General features: G+C 42.5%; 1 protein-coding gene across 1 annotated transcript in view; it reads left to right on the top strand.

The window, feature by feature from the left end:
- The window catches only part of thsd7ba (thrombospondin, type I, domain containing 7Ba), a 128,622-nt gene that overhangs the window by 92,505 nt on the left and 11,813 nt on the right, over positions 1 to 24,304 (top strand). The window contains exons 15-20 of the mRNA XM_062402751.1: positions 11,727 to 11,860; positions 12,470 to 12,623; positions 20,083 to 20,227; positions 20,524 to 20,639; positions 21,859 to 21,976; positions 23,374 to 23,519. Of these exons, the coding sequence (XP_062258735.1) occupies positions 11,727 to 11,860; positions 12,470 to 12,623; positions 20,083 to 20,227; positions 20,524 to 20,639; positions 21,859 to 21,976; positions 23,374 to 23,519 (813 nt within the window). The remainder of the gene's footprint in view (positions 1 to 11,726; positions 11,861 to 12,469; positions 12,624 to 20,082; positions 20,228 to 20,523; positions 20,640 to 21,858; positions 21,977 to 23,373; positions 23,520 to 24,304) is intronic.

The following is a 24,304-nucleotide window of genomic DNA, read 5'->3' as shown; positions in this document are numbered from 1 at the left end:
GGGCTTTGTGTTAATACGATCATATTGGCCATTCAGAGTGAAGTGCATCTGTCCGCAGTGTGGGCTTAAAGATGCTAGTACCTATTTATTCAACAGGCAGGTGCAAGGTTACTCTCGCCAGTCAAATCCTGGACGCTCATGATTGTCTTCTTCTCCACGTGATCTCTGAACAAAGCAGCTTTCTTCTTAAGCAGGTGCACTTCAGCTCGCGTCCTTACAGTGGCTTCTTTATTAAGTGTCTCTGAAGGGTGCGGCACGGATGAGGAATATTCTCATTTGTAATGGTTAGCCCCCCTGTCCGACAGACACTTGCCCCCTTATCACTTACTGTGAACCCTTCTCGAGCCAACGCCTGGCCTCACTGCCACCAGCAGATGTTTCCCCCCGAGCCGCGGCCGCCAGAAGTCACTGGCTTGACAGAGACAAATTTTACAGTGCGGCACAACTCATCGTCTCGTCACACGGTTCAGTGAGCAACAGAGAGAGAGAGAGAGAGAGAGCGAGAGAGAGAGAGAGAGAGGGAGAGCATGAAAATAATAGGTAAAAATGGCCACATTGTCAAACGGAGCAGGACTTTTGGCTGTGAAGTTTATGCGTGTGCAGTTTTATGCGTGTGCCGTTAATGAGGTAGTCTGTATGATTTTTTTTTATGCAGTTTGTAAAATGGGATCATAGGCTTGTTAATCACGATGAATAATTCATATATCAGCTCAGGGAAAAGCACTCACTGTTGATCAGTTGGCCCTTTTAGAGACTAAGTCTACCGGAGAGCAGTTGCCCAATCATAGCTTCGCAATTGCAAATTGCTTTTCAAAGTTTTAGTTTCCTTCCACATGTTAAACTGGTATAATTTGTGATTACAATAACAGGGATATACTATTATTTAAAAAGCATATACAGCAACGTGGATTAAACAGTTGGTTCAAGGTTGGGTGATGCATAGAGTCCATTTAAACATGGATGACACGGTTCCACTTCCTCCCTTTGTACAAAAAGTGAAGTCCAAATATGCCAGATATGTCTTTTGCTTTTCCCATTGCGTGGTGCCGGAGACTTCACTGTCACGGTCGTGATGTGGAGCCACAGTATCGGGGTCCCGCTTATAGGTGCACTCGACCAATTGTAAGTCGGCCTCAGCTGTCAATCATGCTGTCCTCAGCCGTACAGTTGTCCACTCTGCAGCATTTTCTGCACAAAAAATATTTGACTCCAGTTCCTTCACATCCCACACAGCGTTTAACGTGAGTACATGTTCATCATTTTCTTCCCACGCACCTGCCATTCTGACTTTGCCACAACTTTTTGCTTGAATACCTACCTTTTACTGGAATGATTTGTTATTGTTTTTTTTACATTTGCATAAAACACCCACAAATATTCAGTTTCTGATAAAAACGGTTGCTATGTACACGCTGATTTCATAGTATATATCTCGGTACAGCCGCTGTCTGAATACGAGATGCCCCGGGACACTGCCTCAGAGAGCTCCCAGGAAAACACACAAATTGGATCTATAATTAGAGGAGACATTTAAATTTCACCATGACTCGAGTATTTGCTGCCAAATGCTGGGGTATCAAGTGGTATATGCAGTATTTTCCATAAAATTCAACAGAATTGTCTGGCAGCCACTGTGCTAGTCACATATTTATTTTCCATTCTATTAACGCCTGGGGCGTCCGGTCCATTCACTCTGGCCCTATCCTATGGAGAAACATCCTTCCTGTCCTCCGCCAGCACTTCTCTGTGTGGGAGGAGTGTGTGTGTGTATATGTGTGTGTATATGTGTGTGTATATGTGTGTGTGTGTGTGGAGGGGGGTTTGTGTGTGTGAGAGGCATCAGCAGACCTACGAGACAGGTGCTTTTGTGTGGACACTGAGGAAATGCTGTCCATATTGTTGATTATATTACATCATAATACATACTATCAATAATTTTGAGCAGATTTGTTCTTGCTCCACTGTCAGCTGTTCTGGGTGGTTTGTGTTTTTTTGCTTCTTCAAATACAAATCCTGATAAGATACATGAAAAATTAAATACATACAAATCCAGAATCAGCAGCAGCAACATATTTACAGAATCAATTTTCTAATAATCTTGTCAGCCAGTATTGGAGTGGCAGTTATTATTTTTCCCTCGTTGCAAGTGCAGGTCAGAGGCTTGTTGATGAACTCTTCTGGTTTGATGTGCTTAAAGAGTTGGCTCCAGAAACTTGTAACACTTTCCTCAAGATAGAAAATAGGACACTTAATTGATATTTTTCCTTTATGGATCTCGATGGAAAGAATTGAACATTCTTTTGTCTTGATGGAGGTGTGTGCTCGACTGGGCCACTCTAGCTCCTACAAGTGTTTCATACCTCTTTTTAACATTGTTCAGCCAGAGCATGGATGAGACGAACATAATTATCAGATAATCACCAGTACTTGAAAATCAAGCCCCTTCATCTACGAACCACATGTGTTAAAATCCCTTTTGACCCTTGATTTTGTGCATTCTCAAGTGAACATGACACAGATTATATTTAAAAATGGGAGAGGCGTCACCACTTCTTCCCAGGGTTCTTGTGCCTTTTGACGTCGTTTGGAGACAGAGTGTGCAGAGTAGTGACCGTGGAACAGAACGGCAGTATCGAGGTCCCGTCAATACATGATCTTGGGGGCGGCTGTGGCTGAGGGGGAAGAGCGGTTGTCCTGTAAACATGAGGCGGTTTGATCCCAGTATTCCCCATCTGCGTGCCGAAGTGTCCTCGGGCCAGACACTGACCCCCTCATAGAAAAAGTGCTGCCCTAAGGTGCACTGTGTGAATGTATTGTGAATATCAATACACTGTACTGTAAAGAGCTTCGGGTGGTCATCATGGAGAGCTATCTCATCTTCCAATCTGTATGTTCACTCTATGGTCACGGTTAAAAATGAACTGATCACTGCTGGGGCTGTCAATACGTCAAACTGAAAAATGACCGGGAATTAAAAACCCATCAGTTGCTTCAAGGCGAGCCTTCAGAGCGATTTAACCCAACATGCAGCCGAGCACTATCGGGAAAAAAACTCAAGCCACACACATTTTATAATCTTTCTCTTCCTGCTGATGCTCTTAAATTGTCTATAAAAAGCCGGGTTGCTGATCTTGCCACTTAGGAAAGATTTATGGAGGAAATAGTCATGTCTGTTCTCGAAGTTCCCCTGCTCCTGTCAGACTTTTGCAACTCTAGGCAATGACCATTCCAATGTCAGTGGTCGGCCGCCCACAAGCACACTTGAAGACACAAGTCAGGGTTCACCTCCCTGTGCTATCAGAGCCCAAGAATGATCGCATCGCACATTTAATAGTTTCCCATGTGTGTCACTGTTGGTTTACTTTTTTACCTTTGCAACACCAAAGAATTGAATATATGGTGCTTTCATGGTGCTGGAATGTCATGATGGGATGCCTTGGCTCAATTTCAGGTGGATCTTGTAAGACTGGCTAATGTCAGTAAGCTATGAGGGTGCTGATCCTTGTAGGTGTTTGAAACCAGTAGATTCATTGTAGACGATAATTCCAGGTATTGTTATGTTTGCTTCTAATGATCTGCTTGGTGGAGATGTCAAAGTGCCTGTTGTTGTGGCTGCCAAGTGGAGCACTTGTGCTGCTGCTGTCTATCTTAGTGCTTTGGTTGTGTCTTCTTTGGCAACACATTAAGGTGCATGATGCTAATGGTTACGATGGGAATATATTCTACAATGACTGGCTTTAAAGGGGAAGATGCAAGATACTCAAGTTACCCCTTGTTCTCATTATTGTAAGATAACTCTTGGTTAGGGTGAGTGACTGAGATTCAAGTGGCTTCAAGTGAAACACAAAAAATAGTTCTGAGCTCATCAAATTCATATTTTTTGCACACACACATCATGCTCAGCTTTGCATTAGAAAAACCTAATAGATAGAAAAACCTTGAGCTGTGGGACAGTGCACCTTGCTGATCATACATCATAAATCAGGCCCAAACAGCTGAGCTCATAAACGTGTGTGGATTCAATCAAATTCATTTTTTTTTTGTATAGCCCATATTCACAAACTACAATTCCTCTCATAGGGCTTTAACAGGGTGTGGCATCCTCTGTCCTTAACCCTCAGCAAGAGTAAGGAAAAACTACTAAAAACCCTTTTAAAAGGGTAAAAATATGTAGAAACCTCAGAGAGAGCCACATGTGAGGGATCCCTCTCCCAGGACGGACAGAAGTGCAATAGATGCCTCATGTAGGAAAACATCATCAATAATCAAAGTCTCTAGCAGCATTTGATGAGGGTAGACATCCCGAAGGACAACCCCAACATGACATGCCAAGCAGGTGCTGCTGTTTCTCTCCTAGCCAGCATGAGGGTGAATGACGTTGAAACGAACAGGGAACAGTAAACTGAGGCTTGTTTGTATTCCTGTGTTCTTTTCTATACGCTTTCATCATCTGGGGCTTTAGTAAATTACCAAATTACACAAAAGCTTTCAAACAATCGTCTCTTGTGTTGCTGGATGCACAGGATCACAGGAGGAGGTTTTTGAGTGAACCTGCTTCCAGCTCATTGTTATAACCAAGGAGTCGTTGATAGACTTTGACAGAACAAAGCATTACCCAACTACTCTAGTTAAAATGAAAGAAAGCCACTGGGGGAATCATTGGAGCAATTTAGGGTTCAGTGTCTTGCTCAAAGACAGTGTAGCACATGGAAAAGAGAAAAGTGGGGATCAAACCTCCCAACTCTGTGATTTATGGACAATTTCCTCAAAACAGACATAAGCCATTTTCAGATAAGAACATGAGAATATAAAGAATTCAGCAGGAGATTGTCTGGGTCAGACGTGTTCACAACAACAGGAGAATGTTTCATTCAGATGAGGGGTGGTGTCTTGGAAGAACTTTGATTCCTATCCTTTACCCTGAGATATTTGTATTATTTTTGATTTCAGTTTTGCATCCGTCGCATGTTAATCGATATGTTTGCTCGATGGGAATTCTCTGGACATTTTCTTGTTTCATTCTCACATGGTCTCACTTGAGCATTGAATTTTCCTCGAGGGCTGGCAGGAAAAACTCCGGAGCAACTGACTCTGACATTTGCGTTCTCACCTGCAGCCCCTTCCGGATAATAACAGGGGATTATCTGGAGTTCATACATGTTTGAAAGCGGCAGTAAAGTTTATGTATCTTTACAAATTGCAAACAATTGCATGGATATACTTTGCACGAACAGAGCCAGTGTTGAGACTAAGGCAGAATGCAAGTAACCCTGAAGTCCATTGTGGAGCTCTGTGGCAGCAGGAACTATCTCCTGTGGTCTGCTGGGGCAGTGGCATTTGGACAGTGGACAAAAAGATACCAGACAAACTAATGAGGAAGGTTAGTCCTGTCCTGGGTTGCTCTTTTCGTTTCCCGAGAGACGCGGGGGCGGAGGAGTGACGAACAAACTTTTATGAGCAACACCTTCCCCCCGCCGTGTGCTACTTGACAGCTCCTTCGTTACCTGGTTGCTCCACCGACTGGTTTGGGGCCTCCCTCAGTGGACCACAATAACAACCAGGTGTTTTCAGCTTTATCGAACTTTCTATTTGTCTTGTCTAACTTTGCCAATACTTTTGTACATCAAAATCCAGTGTTGTTCTCCAGCTCACTATAGGAATCATCATTTTCTGCTACAAACTCTAGGCCTACAGCTGCTGCTCAACTATATGAACCTTTTAGCCTTTTGTCTCAGTCAAGCTTCAACAAGACAAGTTCTGTCCAGTCGCTTACTTATTTATTATTTTCTACTTTTGTTATATTCTACTTGTGCCCAATGCTTTTTTTATTGTGTAGCTTAGCATGCCTTTGCTTTTAAATTGGCCTGATCCTCTACAGACCTCAACATTTCATCAAGGTTTGACTGTAAAATTCACAATGGACTCTTTCTTCTGGTTAAGAAAGAACTGGTTATGTATTAATAAAGAGGGGGCACATCTGAATCACACAGTGGAGCCTGGGTGACATTAAGGTGGAGGGTAGGGTGAACAGAAGAAGTATGTGAGCATTTTACATGACAATACAATCTGAAGGAGTGAAATGTGCTATTGAGAAAAATGTTTGAACATAAAGGTTTTTCCTTCAATAACTCGGTCTTTTACTTTGTATCAAAGGAGCGAACTGGGTAGTTTCACTCATAAGATACAAGGTTGCCAAAAACATTGGTATTCATCCTCCGGGAACCATTCAAAATCGACAGATAATTCTCCAACATAAAAAAATATTCTATGAGTATATCTCTCTTTTATCCATTGGCATGCTGTCTGTTTGTCAATAACTGCCGACAGCCAGTCAACTTGGCTACAGGCCGAATATCAGAGAGAGATAAATTAGGAAACATATTTTAGATTTCTCTTTTCCCCCCCATTGCACCCAGGTGCTAAACTCATCTCTCTCCATTAGAACCGAAGACTTTGGGAGCCAACCGCTGATAGAAATACCGAGGGCCAATCAGGTGTAATTAACGTCGAGCAATGCTTGGGCATGTGTTATTCCCCCTTTAGGCTCGGCCCAAAAAAAAGGGCCAGCTGTCTCCTTGCATTACAAACCATGCATATTGTTAAGGCGGTCTGAAGTGCTGCCACCCAGTGAGGCTCGATTTCAGATCCTCTCTGGAGCCTCCAGGTACCCAGATGGTACACAGCGTTTACCTCAGATACAAAGGTTAATCATAGCTTCTGTCTCCAAATTAGAAAAACAAATTGTATTGAGTGGCTGGGTGCATTTTAAATACACGCTTATCTTTTGGAAAAAATGGATGACTCTTTTGAAGTCAAGGTTGTTGCTCAATCGCTGTGAGCTCGTGAGAGTAACAGGAAATACAACCAACCAGCTTGGTATGTTTTTGCTAAATGGTGTTTCTGTAAATTATCCACAATTAACTGGATATTTCTCCAGGCTCTCTCTCTTTCTCTCTCTCTCTCTCTCGCTCTCTCACTCTCTCTCTCTCTCTCTCTCTCTCTCTCTCTCTCTGGCTCTGTCCAACTGAACAGAAGGAAAGCAACAAGTGACTTGTAAATGCTGGACTGTAACAAGGCAGCTACAGCGATTGCACGATCACCCTCAAATGCCTAGTTCCCTGAAAAATGAAAAGAGAAGTGTTTCAGTCCACAAAACACTTTGGGAATGTCAGGTTTAACATGTGTCTCACCATAAGTGACCTCTTGCCAGCGGATGTAGGGATGCGAACACGCACCCCGGGCGTGCCCTTGGGCGAGAGTGTGTGCGGTTGTCCGGTGTGTCCGTAAGAACGTGCACAGGCATGACTTCTTCAAAACACAAATGAATACAGAGTACAGACAGGAGACTCTCCCTGTTTCATACATATCTAACCTTTAGCATAAATTAGCCTTGATGGCGTACTACTGATAACATGTCATGAAAATGTATAGATGTGATGCAGGAACATGCTCTTTATTAAAGGTACAATGAGGAGAACATCCACTTATATAGGTTAACATGTTCTGATACTTCACGTTCCATGTAGTGTAGCATGTTGGTTTCGATCCCAGTCTTTTCTCATGGCAGAGTCTTGATTCATTTCCATGTCGTCCCTTAAATTGTAAGGAAGTTTGGGGGGGGGGGGGGTGCAGATGTCATTCTGAACAGTTTATAGTGATCGCACAGAGAGACTTGCTGCTTTACGATGTTTCCTCTTCATGGTGTTGCCATTTACCTTTCTTCAGATATTTGTTGTTTTGTTGTTATGTCGGGTGTTTGGACAGTCAACACACTTTTTTGTGTTGTTTGGCAAAATGTTCTAGGCCCTGTGCCTGCGTCGTATCTCCTCTCGTCTAAATAATGTTCTGTAGCATAGATTACAGTGTTCAGGGGGAAGAAACATGAATATTTTGTAGCTTTTCTCAAAAGCACAAATATATCTCCTCATCACATGTGTTAGAGAGGCGGTAGTGTATAACTCTGCATCACATGTTGGCCCAATTTCATCATGTCATCTCATGAGAGGTCCCACATCGTGTCGCTAGACAAGCCATTGCTTTCTTACTCATCCATATTTGGCCTGTTGACAAAAATAGGCCTGTGTGCAGTCTCAATATGTATGCACATGCATCATTGCATAGTAAAAATAAAGCATGCATTTATGTGTGTGCATTATGAGTCTTTATGGGTTTTGGATTGAAGCCACAACCATTATCTCAGAGAACAGATGAGAGATATTAACAAAAAGTGCCATTTACATTCCACGGCACGCACGAGGCAGTTTCAGCCGGCAAATATTTCTTTCTATAAATCTGAGACTTAAAATGAAACGATCATTAACTGTTGCCTCTTAACCAGGGATGACCCTGAGCCTCTGATCCCACTCAGTCGTGCAGTCATGATTTAATGATCGGAGAGAATGAGGAGTTGCACAGTATTTACACAGGATGCTTGTGCCTTCCCTCACCATTTGTCACATATAGCTTTTCTTTCCCTGTCTTTATTATAGAGCGTGGTCTTTCAGTTTGAGAGCATTAATTATGGATTTCTGGTTCAGATTTTGTAATCCTTTCCCTCACTGTGCTTAGACTTCCCTTGCTCCGTCTTAGGCTCATCTCGCACTCACACTGCTTGTGTGTGTGTGTGTGTGTGTGTGTGTGTGTGTACGTGAGTGTCAAACGCCTGCCATAAGTTTATCAGAATCCCCCGACCAATAGAATGCCAGATGTTGTGTTGATTGATTGTCCCGTGTTGGTTGTGGGTGTGTTAGCTTTATGTCTTTGAGAGTCCCATATGGTTGGTTACTTTAATTAGGTTCACGCTCTTCTAACACAACTTCCTGTCAGTGTTGGGGGGTCAGGTTTGCTTCTTGTCCCCTGTACCTTATGGAAACAGCACTAACAGCAGGGTGGGGCCATTTCCCTTGTCATTGCTACACCTGGCATTCTATTTGTCGGCTCATTTAGAAAGACTTGTTGCGCCCAAAAAATCCAGGCACAGATAGACAATTTGCATGTTTTATTTGAATGAATCTTCTCACCGTGGAGACTCGGCACGGCCTGAAAAGTTAGTTACGTTCAACACTTTAACGGCCACTTTTTCCGTGAGCTTGTTAAGATACAGAGCACACAGCATCTCGAAGCATATGCTCATCCACGCCGACTTCCTTCTCCCCCCCCCCCCCCCATCTCCAGACAAATTAGGAGATGGGGGGAGTTGCCTTCAGCGGCGGGTATGGCCATTGCACATCTGTTGCGTCCAACTGCACTCTCTCAGCTCTATGAATCATTCAGTTTGGCGAAAAAACATCCAGCATCGCTAGATTCACCATAAATGATGAAGCACTTAATTATCCTTTCCCCTCGTTAAAGCAGCGCACATAGCGGGATGCAGCATTTTCTTTTTTTCGAAACCAATAAATTCAAGAGAGAAAACTATACCTTTCTGTCACTGCAGGCCAAATCCAAACTAATGATCATATCATTGTTCTTCTCTCCCCTGCCCAACTTCTGGCTTGTCATGCACTGCTAATACGGACATCCACGCAGGCTCAGGTCAGTGCTGTTCATTCTGTACATATACTATGCTTGAGCTAATGAAGAGAAATTGCATGCCAGGTCTGTCCTCGTCCCACACTCCCGTGACCCCCCATTAGGTTGTCTGGTCGAGAGGAAGGAACAATAGCTTTGGTTGGAGAGAGGCGTGCCGAGCTGGGGATGTGAAGCGCATTAGGTCTACTTTGTTTTAACTGGAGGGACTCAGACAGACATGTACTGGAGTCAGCCGCTCCAATGTGAATAGTTGGTGAAGTGTGCTCGATTTCATGACTGTGTCTATAAGAGAACCAAAGAGCTGGAGACTGGGCACGTAACACTTAACCAGTGAGGAGATCCGATCTGTTGCAGCTCATCGGAACTGAAAAACTGATTCCTTTTATTCCTTGAGGATGTGACTGTGTATATGATGTATTGTTGTTACCTTATCAAAATGATTTAATATCTGTCTGACAAAGCCGGTGTCATGTCGTCCGTGTGGTGCGGTCACATGGTTATAATGTTAAGAACTCGATAACTATGTGGAAATATTGTGGAAATTGGCTCGAAGGATTCTTTGGGTTGTTACTTTATTTTCCCTGTGATGAAAATTTGCTGTTAAGCTGGACCCGGGTGTCTTGAGTGCTATTAGAGGACGTGGGAGCAGAGCAGTTGCCAGTTTACCCAGCAGGGGCATCTGCTGGGACAGATGGGAGATGATGAGGGTGTGTAATAGGCATCTGTGTGGCCCGTAGGGGAGGGAATACTCAACACTGCTTCCCTGTCTCTAGTCTGCTCTCTCTCACACACACACACACACACAAACACACACACACACACACACACACACACACACACACAAAGACACTCATAAACACACACTTACAGGCACCCATTACAGCTTGTCATAGCTTTTTCCACAAATTGTCCTCTGGAGTATACCTTGTACTGTGGCAGACTTACATAGATTGAGAGTAAACATGTGTTTACAGGAGCAGTGTGCTGGCTGCTCCCTCGGTTACACAGACATGCCAGAGTCACCGGTTGAGTGTGTGTGGGGGGGGGGGGGTGAACAGGCTCAGTGTCCAACCAATTACGTCCTCGGCTGAAGGGCCATGGTCAAAGTGGCTTTACACACACCACATGTTGTTCTCACCATATCATGCGTAGGTTTTATTTAAAATAAAACACCATTTTTATTTTCTTTTGCTGCAGCAGTGGAATGATGAGTGCAGATCAGTTTGTTCAGAGCCGCTCTGTGGTTAAGGTTTGTTTCAGGTTGTCGAACATTTCTTTTAACTTCTGTTACTATCTATTCCAATGCTGTCAGTTTAGCCTGTCATAGCCTGAATGTAGAGAATATTAGGGACATCACCCTGATGCATCCCCTGTTCTCCTAAAATGAATGTGGGTATTTTGTAAAACAAAAATCACTTCAACAGATTTTTATGGATTCGGAGGAGCAGACTTTCCAGAAGGATTCTGTGTATCTGTGTTTCTGTGTGTTCTATTTACAAGTTTGCAGCTAATTGTAGCATTACTACACCACATTACCAGCATCTGCCTCGACCATTATTACCTGGATCAAAGTTCACTGAGGAGGCTTGCATGTTCATCTCTGGTATTTGACAAATAGTTGATGTAGACTATATCGCCACCTAGTGGCCTGGCATGCTTGTTTGAGCGTTAGTAGTTTTTTTTATGATCCTGTTTGGTCGGCAAATTTTCGAAAAAACAAAAGTCCAATGGACTGAGATTTTTTTTGTAAAGTTGAGGTGTAAATATCCATTGTAGACAAGGTGTCGATGGGGAGTGTATATTTAGACTTCACCTTCCAGAGAAGCATAATGCAGACCCATACAACAGCACAAAGGCATTTTCATGTAAAACAGTGTGTAGACTTCCAGGATCATGTAAGAATTTCATACCTTAGATCAAAATAAGTGTTGCTTTTTGCTTGTTAGAAGAAACCCCATGAGGACGAGTGGTTTGAACCTGGAGACACCTCGTTTGTCTTATATGAATTGTCCCTAATATCCTCTACACTTTGTACAAGGGTATGCTCCAATTCTCTCTCCCTGTACATGTAGTATAGTGTGTCTATATTTGTGTGTTTGTATGCATCTCCAGCTCTTAAGGTTGCACATTCTTTATTACTAAACCTCCCGCGCATGTTCTTTCTCTCTGTGTGTGTCTGTGTTGCACATGAACAGGTGTACGAGGCCGTGCCGTGCCACAGCGTATGCAGCCAGTATGAGTGGAGGATGGAGCCCTGGTCCATTTGCACCATCAACACCGTGGATGACCTGCCAGCCTGCGGGGAGGGAGTCCAGAGCCGAAAGATCAGGTCAGTGAGTCGGCCTTGGCACGCTGCCAGCCTGGCACCGCGACTCCCACTCTGGGAGAGGCAGACTGGCAGCGGTCCTGTAGCTGGCACTCAACAGTGGTCCTGACACTTGCGGTGCCAGGGGAGAACAAACAATTAAAACAAAGTAGCGCTTGCCTATGAGTGGTGCCAGATTTCTTTGCTGGGCCTTTTTTAGTGATTTACGTAACAGCCACAGACCAAAGCACTGATGTGATGACCTTTACTTCAGGTAGCATGTACAGGCTTCTGATTTAGGAATTTCCTATTTTAAAACTGTGTCACTGTGTCAGAAGCATCTGGATTGGTTTTGTTTGTCGAACTTCAAGTACGAATCACAACCACAAAACTAAAATTAGTTATTGTCCTCCTTTTCTCCCTGAAAATGAATTGGTAACCTGAAGTCACTCATTTCCATTAAAAAACAGTAATACGTCTCATTGCCCATTTCAGTTTTATAAAGCTGAATGTTGAGAAAACAGATTGTGGATGTAGTTTAAGAATAATAAGAAACTGTAATCTGTTTTGAGTCCGAAACCCAGTTTGACCCAGAAAACTACAGTAATACGGTCACATCTGCTGTTCTGCCAGGTGTGTGAAGAAGGGAGCGAGTGGGGAGGTCAGCAGTGTCGAGGACAGTCTCTGTGATCAGGAAGAATTGCCGCCCAGAGCCCAGGTCTGCTTTCTGGCCTGTCCCAACGACTGTGTGGTGACTCCCTGGGGACCTTGGATCAGCTGTTTCCTGGTAAGAAGCAACAACTGATCGTTCACTCGGTTCTCTTGTCCTCTTGGTCAGTTGATGGATTGTGGACTCTGCTTGATTCCCATTCAAAATGCGCCCGGCAGTGTGTGACATTGTTACAATCAAAGGATAAAGGTTTCAATTCAGAAACTCACCTCATCACATCAGTCCTCATGGATCAAGATTGAAGGGAAAGAGATGAGCATTTGTCGATTGGTTGCAAAGTGAAGGTCAGAAAAAAATCTGAATTTATTAGTACGATAATAAAACAATTGCTGAATGGACCTTCATACCTCTTACTTATTTTGTGTCTTGTACCTTTCGCTCATTTTTTATAAGAAGAGCTGTTTTGACATGTAGGGTCATAATAATTAATGAGAATGCATTCATCCTTGCAGAGAACTATAACACTTTACAATCAACACCAGCTCACGTCATGTAACTATTTTCATGTATTGATTCAAAGTGTTGAGATTGTGTTTCTTCAGGCTTCTTCTAAATACAAAGGTTTATAAACACTCTGTTTACTCATCAGGGAGTTGTTGGGATTAATTAGTAATAAAGAGCCCGAATGTGCATCCACCAGGCTGTTCTGTCAGACTGTGTGGTTTTGAAATCATATTTTGCTCTGCATCGGCGGGTGTTGCAAATTAAATTGAATTTCCGAATGTACCTTTACTCTCCGGTGAATGTCCGCCCTGCGGCTAGAGCTGTGTAGCATATGCTCCCCGGTGACCGCAGCGACCGGCTACTGGTCACGCGATCATGTCGGCGTGGTATCGGTTTCCTGCCAGACCCACCAGTTCACTGGACTGGAACATTGGAGTCAGTGGAAGCAGCATTTAGGGCGATGAGACACCGAGATTACTTCATTACTCATGAGTTTTCTCCACAGACCTTTTTTGTTTCGTTCAGTCGTGTGGTGTGCCAGCTTTTGGCAGCCCTCTGAACACCAATAAAAATCAGCCATTTAATGCAGTCGGTGATGTTGTAATGTTTAAAGCTATTAACTTGGAGGCCAATTAAAGTGTAACAGCCGCACAAAATGGTTATAGAAGATTGGACTCAACAGATAAATGTACCCTAAATCACTTCAGCACATGTGGAACAGTGAAGATGGGCCTGTTCTAATTTGTTCTGTCAAATGAATGTTACAGCTGCGGGATATTTGGACTCAAAAATGTTACAGATTAAGATGTCAGTTTATAAATCTTCCTACTAATTCTACCAGTCTGTCTGTCTGTGGACGAATAGATTTAGAACAGTTCATCTTTTCACCTTCACAATTGGCTTGTGTAATTTTAATGGCCGGGAAGTGCAGTGTCACATTTGGTCCAATTTGGACCATGACATTTTTTAAATAAACAGACAAACAGTGCCTGGCAGTCAACAGAGGGGGGGGGGGGGGGGCAATATTCATAAAATCTCTTCCTTTTTGAGAATTAGTCTCCATAGTAAAACTAAATCGTAATTTAGTTGCGTCAATGTTTTATTTTTCAAGCAGAATTACAGAGCTTTTATTTTGAAAAGTTGTGAACCAAGATTGTGTCAATTGTTTAACAGAACTCTGAAACGACCACATGCAATGTGTTAAAAAAGAACACCGAACAGGCAGGTTCAGAAGAGGTCCTGCACTAGTCAGTATTTAGGTTTGCAAAATCTTTTTCACAGTAGCAAAGACATTAAATGTCATATTGTCTTTTTTTCAAGCTCTAAATCCCTTCATGCCAAGAAAAAAAAAGAAAACTCAAATTACTGCTGGCACAATGACCTGCATAAACACCGTGATCTGCCAATCGCAAGCATTTGAATAATGAACGAGGAATTTGCACATTGACAGCTTCTTCTCATACGTACGACCGGGGGGGGCGGGGGCTTTTCTCTATAGAGGGCCATTTCAATTTAACAACATCCTTCGAGGGCCATACTAAATTATTGTTTATTATTAACACATATATCCCGCCAGGGCTCCAGACTCCCTTCTTAAACTGGTTGCACTGGTACGTATTTTAGTGAACCGGCACATAATTGCACCCAGATTTATTCACTGTGCCTTTTGGCACCACACAAATCCTTTTCTTGACAGTTCCCATACAATTTGGTAATGTCTTAACTAGGGCTAGGACAGGGGGCAGGCCGACAGTCTTACGGGCCGCATGTGACCGGATGTTAACCGCTCCTGGTTGAAGCTGATTTGCTTTTTCAACTATTGTCCTTCTCACAACCTTTGCAACAAAAAAAATTATAGATAACCAAACCTCAGTGAGCCTACTCACTGAATCATTCCTGACACATTCTCTATCTTCCACCCAGACAAGCATCTCGCCCTCCACGCTTCTGACTTCTGATTGACGGACACGCTATTCTCTAAGACACTCGTGTGAGGCAGAGAAGTACATATTTGGATTCTTAAAATTCTCCAAGGAAAAAAAGAATATCCTTAAATGGATCGCGCTAGAAGAAACAGAGGTTTTTCAGGTAAAAAAGTGCCGGCCCTCTGTAATTGCAGATAGTTGTTTAGCCCTGGGCCATTCCTGTGTTCAGCCAGAATGAGGATGTTGTGCAAGTGTGTGTAGGTGATAAGATCAGAGGAGTTGTGTTGTGCAAAGGTGGCATAGTGATGAAGTGCGGCATCCTTGGTAATAACGCCGTGATGTTTCCCTACTCCCTGCACATACTAGAGATGTCACTATTACCGATACCATGACATTTCCACAAATATACTAACACACAGCGTTGAACAAGTGATTCTGCTCCTCTGCTCCTCTCCAACCACACACAGATCCGATCCCCACAATAACCCACTGAATGGATACACAGTTAACACACAGTCATTAAGATCCTTGAATTTCCCTTTTAAGGAGATTAACTGCCCCACCCAACCACAGAAGTCTCAGAGAACGTATTCCTCCGCCAAGGCTACTGCCCTATCTCTCCACATCAAAGCAGGGTGTCCCATAAATGATTGAGACCTTGGCAGCCCCACCATATTCTAATTTGTCCTGCTACAGTTTCATAATGACCCATATAAGAGATTCCTTACTTGGCAGTTTACTCCGTTGCTGCATTGTGTAGTTTGTGCTGCACTAGTTGCTGCATCCTTGCTCGCACTATCATCCATAAAGTTGTTACCCTCCATGCAGGGAATCTGAAGTTTCAGCTGCAGATGTGCATGCACCCACAAGTGGCATGCAATGAAGTTGAAGTGGTCTCTTACTATTTAGTGATATGTCCGGTAGTAACTAGAACTAAATCAGCTTGTGGCAGATTTCGGTTGTTTGTGTTTATGATGAGAATTAACTTTTCCGAGACAGTGGCCAGGGCCCCCTCTGCATGGGCTGAATTTAATTGCTCCCTCTGAGTTGCTCTTTTTACCGGAGAAGATTTGTAATTTTGTGTGTGCAGTATTCATAAAGCAAAGAAAATTGGGTAAAATTGGGTCCACCAATCCATCCAATTTGTCCAAAGAACTACTCTCCAATTTGTCTGCCCCCCCCGGTTTTTGTTGCATTTTTGTTTTATACCTAGTTTGTAGCCTGCTATTTTTTTGCCAATCTGCATTTTTGGTTTAAGATAAAGAACAACCCTGGCAAAGATTCTGCGAAGTGTGTGCGAGCGAGTGTGTTCATGTGTGTGACTCACAACATAGAAGGTGTGAAGAAGTACGTGAAATAAACTGTCACTGTGAATTCTCTTTTTTTTTTTGCCCTAGGGACTCGTCTTGCAAATTAAAAAACGATCAGATTCCATTCACAGATTTGTTCTAAACTCAGTGGGATTCATTGTTTTTCAATTGTATCACAACTGTGCCTGCTGATTCCACATCGGAATACGAACGTGTGAGTGTGTGTAGCTGAAACACTGAACATTAGAGTCGCAATGAGCTACAACACATACACAGTGTATGAATCCAGCTTGATTCCGAGGAGGCAGAGTTGTGCGTGAGGCTCACACAGAGGTCCCTTGTTAGGAGGTGACAGTGATTGAGGTTCACGTCCTGATGTATCAGCGGCACAGGGGCAAAATGCAGCTCAATACAAACACCTACATCATTATAATCCTTCTTTTTTTTTGCCCCTGAGAGGCTGAGCTGACAGTTCTTCCATATTCACACACATCCCTCGCTCCTCTCTTCATGATTCCCATTCCCCTGCAGTGTTATTTGAGCAATATGCAGTTTCTCATCACGCCGCCTCTGTCCCCTGGTAGGTATTTGGTATGTTGCTCTCTTACAGATCTAATCATTTCTCCCTTAATTACTGTCACGCTCAATTTTATCCGCCTTCAACTGTGCCATGTAAAAGTCGATGGTACAGTAAATTCTGTTTTTTCCATATTACGTGCCTACTTAATACCCTGAGCACCAGTATAGAGACGTGTGTGTGCGTGTGTCTTTGTGTGTGTGTTTGTAACTTTTGAAGCTCACAGTTTTCCAGATGTCTCTATAGGGATATACCCCCCCCCCCTCCGGTGTTTTAAGTCAGGCCCGGCCCCAAAGGAATGGTGACAGAGACTTAGGACCCCATTGTTACAGATTATAGGGATTTGAGCTAGTTGCAAAAACAGTTATCCTTCATGTATGTCATAGGATGTAATGTATCCCGTGATGTTATAAATGAATCTACTACAACTGATCTAAGGCTGAATTAAATTAGTGAATAATTTGTTAAGATGTGGTAGGAATGACATCACTAAGGCGTTAGCATCATTTTGAAATGGCATTATTACAATATAAGAAAAATAGCCTTTTCTGGTATTGCATCATCATTCTGATACTTTTCATTATTTAGTCATACATATGAAAATACATTTTATAGCCTCTGTTTTTAAACAGGTGTCCTAGTTCTTTCCAAAACTTCAGATTGGAGAAAACAAGAGGATGATTCTATGGATTTGTGTCCTTCTGGCGCCTGTAAATACCAAAGTGTTAATACATCACTCTGAGAAGAAGAATCACACACATGCCAATGAAGATTCAGTTCATCATGTGATCTGGAGCTTCTGTGTAGAATTCAAGGAATTTGTTAAGTTTACATCTTTTAATAACTTGAATATTCTGTATGAGAAACCTTAAAGAATAGGAATTCATTTGATTAGATTTGTCTTGTGCCTTGAGTCACCGTCGCTGACAAAGAAACATTAGCAAGCTTGACATTATCTGCTCCCTCCTATTAAGTGTAATACTGAGATCTCTCCATTGAATCTTCTCTATATACAGATCTATGTTGTATTAAACTCATATTTTCAACTAACGACAACTGAGGCTCATCAAGTAAATCTGTTTTATTCACCACAGCGATCACCAATAAAAAAATTCAGCAAATCTTTTATCAAACATCTGTGCAGAAGTTTTTTCTTCATCGGAGTTAGATACATAATGAGTATTAATAAGGTATTTTAAATACAGCCAAAGATTTTCGGTCGCTGAATTTTTTAATACCCCATACACTTGGCATCGGTCTTTTGACAAATTACAAGATGTATTTAATGAGATTTCAAGGGGATCGTAAAAGTCATATAGATGAAGGTCACAGTCATTTAATATCATTGAAATATCTCTTTAGAAAAGAAAAGGATTGTGAAAGAGCCTCAGTTACAGCTTGAAGTTTTAATTCTACGTTATATCAGGTCGATTTTGCTCAGGGAAGGCATAATGGGTTCTTTTTTAATTATATCAGCACATGGTCCAAAGCAAATGGAGCGAATGCATTAAGGATGAGTCCATATGAGCTTTTACTTGTTCAACAGCTAAAAACAAAAGTATCCTCATCAGACGCAAGTTTAAAATGGGTGGAATAGATCATTCACTTTAAGACCCAGGTGGCTTTACACCTTGCCAGATTGCTGTTTTTAATGGCTGTGAGAGAGAGAACACTTCCCTGCAGAGAAAAACAGACCATCTCTGTGTGTAATAGGTATAGTGTACTTATAAACATCGTTGGCAGTAGATGGGAAAATAACCACTCTGTCCGTCTGTGCCAGGTTTAAGAGGGAGGTTCTGTGCACCATGTGGTCTGATATCACCCCTGTGAAGAGAAAAGATCTCACCTTAAAGTGCAGATGCCACTAATCTGGACCCAGGCCCGGACCCATAACTGATGAATCATAAAGAATATGCTCATCTTTACAAAGTATTTCAATTTTTAATCACCGCAGCTTTCGTATCCATTACAGCACTAGGTCAGCAGCCCAAGGAACTTGCAGAACAATTGCATGTGTAAATCAAGTCACGTGACCCCAATGAGCCAATGAAATCTGTGAATGGAGTTCGGACCAGAGTTGGTCAGAGAGATACACACACCAGGTAGAAACAAGAAGGTACAAGTCAGAGCAAAGTAGGAAAACTAAAGCTCTGTAGTTGTTGAGATGTGTTAAAATTGTTTGGTGAAAATCAGTTGAGAAAAAGAACAAAAAAGGAAACTTAATTCACACGCTGAATTAATATTCTTTCGAAAATTAATTATTTTTTAAGCTGCACATTTAAAAACAAATCTTTGAGTTGTATTTTATGTTTATACTTGACATGAGCAATAAGCATTTATTCGTATATTATATGAGTTATTTATAATCCCTCCAGTTCAATGTGAAAACTGATGATAAGTATACTTCCTTGTTTTGACAGTTGTCGACTACACATCTACTATTTCAATATATTGTCCTCTGAATTATAATGAGAGTCATTATGATGTTTACAAAACCTTTCTGGAGGAAATTTATTTTAATTGAATACTGCTACTATAGAGAATATTTATAATCTGTTTGTCAGGGACCAGTAATTAAATCTTAAACAAAGAGTGGAGCTGCTTCTTTCTATAATAAGTTGCTGCACTTTCCTGCATTAGCTCATTTGTTGCTACACTCTCATGTTAAACTCTGAAATACACCGACTCATTGCCTCCTAGTTTCTCTCCAACATTATCATGAATGTCTGCTTTTTCCCCCCCCAACTAACTCCCTCCCTCCCTCCCTCCCTCCCTCATTGCTCATTCACATAGCACTGATTTACTTCCATTGCTTTACAAGGTGTTCACCTGGAGTTTGTCCTTCAGCTACAAACAGCTTCTCATTGTACAGGATGAGAGAGAGAGTGGATTTCATGAGGAGAGGTGTCGGAGTAATGCTGTGTGTGACTGTAGGTTATTGTTCAGACACTGGATGGATCTATTGAACAGCATCGCTCTAAAAGGTGTTTTTGGTTTTCTGTGGCTTGGAAAGAAAAATCCTCTGTTCAATTTTCTAATGAAAAAAGAGAATGGCAGTGTTTTATACATCAATCTTTATTTCGGGGTACAATAATTATGATAAAAGACTGTTAATCAAACAATGACTAATATATAAGCCGGTAAGTCATAAGTGTGAATTTGTGAAGCACACGTTCTTCTGCCTGATGCCGGACTCCTTTATCCCTGCATCTCCATCAATCATTAAAACTAACCTGTTTTGTTGTGTCATCATCTCACAGCAGTGTGATGAAGGGACGACGAGGAACCGGAGCAGACAGGTCCTCCGCCCCCCGGCCTCCGAGAGCTCCGTCTGTCCAGAGCTGCTCCAGTCAGAGCCCTGCGTCCTCAACAGCACCTGCTTCACCTTCCAGCACCAAGTGTCAGGTAGGACGATCTGCACGGCCGCCCTGCACCGCAGGAGGCTCAGAGACTGTTGTTTGCATCCACCGGGAGTGTGGTTCCCTCTATGTGAGACCTGTCCGACCAGGTTTGTCTGCTCCCTGCAAGTCCAGAGAGATTCCCAGAATAAATATGTGTGAGTTTATATGTTCAGGTGAAGTGAGGTTAGTGTGTACACAATGAGCAGACTGGATTTATTTGTTATGCGGTGGATGACAACCTGGTGACGGTCAGACTAATGTACACATATGTTCCCTTGTGTGTATGTGTGTGAACTACAGAGTGGAGTACATGCCAGCTGAGTGAAAACGCCATATGTGGCCAGGGGTCACGGCTGCGTACCCTGGACTGTGTTCGCAGCGATGGGAAGATCGTAGAGCTGCAGAAGTGCGAGCAGGTATAGTGGAATTGTAAACTAAAGAATTAACTCTCAATATTACGTGAATAAAGTCATAATATTATGAGAATAAAGTGGTAATTTTAGGCTACGTGTCATTTTACAGGGAGAATATTTGAAGATCAGCCTGTAATTTGCATTCAAATGAGGGATTTAAAGCATCTTGTGAAGTTATACTTTGTTGCAGGTTTCAACAATAACAAAATACTTTTTGCTCTTTAGCATCTCATTATGATAAATACCAGCGCTTTAATAATAAGCTGTTCATTCTAAAGAAAGAAGCTCACAGACTTGGATGAATTTGCCTCTTTTGTGCAGGAGAAAGTGTTTGGTAGGGGTTGAGTGTAAGTTTGGTGCAAAGAGTTTTGTAGTTTGTCATGAAACGATGTGATTACTCAGAAGGATCCAGATGGAGTAGAACTCCAGCGAACACAGATTGTCTGTGCTGCTTATTTCCTAAAGAGTATTTGTCTTTATCCTAATACTATCATTTTTATTTCATCAAATTACACCTTCAATCTTGTAATATACCATGTTCTCGAAAACTCTTCAATTCCTGATTACCTTTAATACAGCTTCAAGAGAGTACATGGACTGGACTGGAGTTTATTCTTTTTATATTCCTACTGAGAAATGATCTACAGCCAAAGTAAAGAGTGTTTATAAATGTGGGTGTGTAAATAAATGTACTTGTAAAAAAATGTTTGGTCCAGTAGATTGTCTCCACCTGCAGCTGCAACATGGCGCCAGTGGCTACAATGAAATCTTATGGGGCAACTGCGACATTCAACAGAATGACCACAAAAAGTTTTAAAATATATTATTGTGTGTCTCTAGTACGAGTGTGACAACATTGCACGTGTCTCACTCTGGTCTGACTTGAATTCCACTTTAACTTCGTCTAACTTTCCAGAATCATATCAGCGGGAGTGAGACGAGCTTTATTTGGATAAAGATAAAGATTCTGTCAGCTCTGTGTCACGCATAGTGTGACTCTCTCTAATGAAAAATATGAAAAATACGTTCAATTATAGCTCCCTGCCATTTGAAAGCAATGTTGATCCTAAAATTGCTTAATTACCTCCTCGTCTCCTCCGTCCTGACATGAACCGCTGCTTCGTATTTGAAGTATGGAAATGTGGGCGATCTCTCTCTCTCTCTCTTGTTGCTGGAAAAATAATTAGCTTGAACCTCCTCACAGCTCTGCTCTCGTTTCCAGCTCGGCCTGACCAACAAGTGGAGGCTGTCGGAGCGCTGCGTGGTTGGCTGTCCTGTCAGCTGCATGCTCTCTGATTGGTCGCCGTGGGCGGAATGCTCGCACACCTGCGGTAGCCAAGGTAAGTTTCATGAGCAAATACGCTTTGAACCAAAGGGGAAAGCACAATCCTGACAGACACACACACACACACACACACACACACACACACGGGCGACCACACAGGCAGCTCCTCATTATTCCGCCAGCTCAGGCTTTCACCGGGTTGTTGAATTGTGCATGAATACATTTAAATGTATTAAAATATTTAGGGGCATGTGTAATCCAAAGCCTGATTATTCAGGGAAACAGGGGGCTGCCGATTCTCTTTTCTCTTATAATGTGTATCCTTACTTTATTAGCATTCTATATGAAGCTGCTTTTTATTTTAATTAACAGGAGATTTCGCATTGTGAGGTCACAACATGGCAACTTCACTTCAGCTAAAATTTCCCACAGCTCACCTTTGCCGACGTCGTAAATGATTCAGTGATCCTAAATAAAATATATACTCTTCCTCTGCGTGATTTACCCCAAATGCAATTAGTAAACGCCAACCTGTGGCGTGCCCTGGCTTCACTTTGAACAGTCCGGACGTAATAACCTCATGCAATATACAAAGAGTTGATGAAGTTAACCTGATTGCATACATTGTTTCTCCAGCCTCCCAAAGCCAAACCCCCAGATGAGAGGGGGGGGGGGGGCTTGTTATTCTGTTAATTAGAGAGACTCAACAGCACCTTCTTAAGTTCATCAATTTTAATTTGTCTTGGGCTGTCTGTTTTCCTCACAGTTAACCCCTCATTCCAGGAAGCTCCCACTTTAACTAGGCTTCTCACATGGGGACTTCAACTCGACATGATCACACGATGCAAGGATCTTGTTTTAACCCAGGGGGGGGGGATAGCAGAGCTGGACGTCCTCTCACTGTGTCTGTGTGGGTCCTGCCGAGTTTAGCATCTCCCCCGGCGCATCACACACACACACAGACACACACACACAAACACACAAAACTTCTGTCTTCAACGCTTTCTCTGCACCTCACAGAATCCCGACACCCCCCCAAATGCTATCAGGCCACTTCCTCTGTTTCTTTTACTGTTGCCATTTACCAAACACCTCCTGTCACACATTATTAATGGCTCACTTGAACAAAGCACTTGTGAAGGAAACTGTTAGATCCGAGCACAAAGTGGCATGGTGACACAGACGTAATGTGCTGCTGCACTAATTCCTCTCTGTCACGAGGGAAATACAATTTTTTTGTCACGGGCTAAAGTGGCCTCTTTTCCCTCGTAAATAAATGATTGCCGTTCATTGCAAACACGCTCTTTTATTCACAGTTATTTTCACAGGGATTTTTTTCAGTGGATGGATCCTAGAGTGTTTTGGGGCCTTTATTCTCAGTTAGAATGCAGCTTGCACCCGAGTCTCCTCTGTGGTGGGTTGTTCAGGTTCCTTGTTCTTGATGTTCTGCAGCTCTGACGGCGCGCACGAGGAGAATCCTGCAGGAGGCCCACGAGGAGGGGCGTCCCTGTCCCAACCAGCTCACCCAGACCAAACCATGTCCCATTAAGCCTTGCTATATATGGCTGCTGAGTGACTGGTCCCAATGCGCCGTAGAGGTACGACTTTCTACCTTCTAGTTTGCACCAATAATGCACACTGTCTTCTTAGCTTCTGTTTTTTCTTTGCTCTCAGCATTTTGGTTGAATTGTTTTCCATTATTCATTTTGTTTGCATCACAATATGTGCAGCTTAAAAAAAAGACATTGCATTGCACCACTTTTCTTCAAGGTGCCCTGTGGAGAGTCTGACCAGCAGCTCCAAATAGCTCCATGACGATGATATCCTGTGGTGCATTCTTGCAACAAACAAAAGCTCTTGCGTGAATCCATGAGGTCTAATAGCCGGGTCAAGTGCAGTTTGTGCCTTATAAAACAAATGGCAGCATTATAGCTGTGCAGCACACTGTGTCATGGCGTTGTACCAAAGACACTGGAGTTGGGGGGGGGGGGGGGGGGTTGCAGCACTTTCTACTGGTGAGGGACAACAGCTGTACGGGGAAACAGTTCTCTAAGAACAATTAAAGAAACTTTCTTAACATTTTCTATGGTAAAAATATTAAGAGTAGCATAGTAACAGGCCTAATGTCACCCCTTGTCATGTTATTTTTTTAAATATTTGATTTCAGATCACTCAGTGTATTTTACATGGAGCCTATTTGATGCACAAATGTGACATAGATGTTATAAGAGGTGAACTGAAAGGATTGTGGATATTTTTTCGATAATGGGTAAAAAATCCAAGTTTACAGATTGTTTTCTTAACCTGGTATAAATCATCTTCACAGGAAACCTCTGAAACCCTGTCTGAGCTGAGAAGTTAGGATACAATGTTGTTTCAGTCA

This window comes from Platichthys flesus, chromosome 13 (genome assembly GCF_949316205.1).
Source record: "Platichthys flesus chromosome 13, fPlaFle2.1, whole genome shotgun sequence".
In the NCBI taxonomy this organism is placed as follows: domain Eukaryota; kingdom Metazoa; phylum Chordata; class Actinopteri; order Pleuronectiformes; family Pleuronectidae; genus Platichthys; species Platichthys flesus.
The sequence above is the reverse complement of the archived record's forward strand: the minus strand, read 5'-3'. Positions and strand labels throughout refer to the sequence as shown.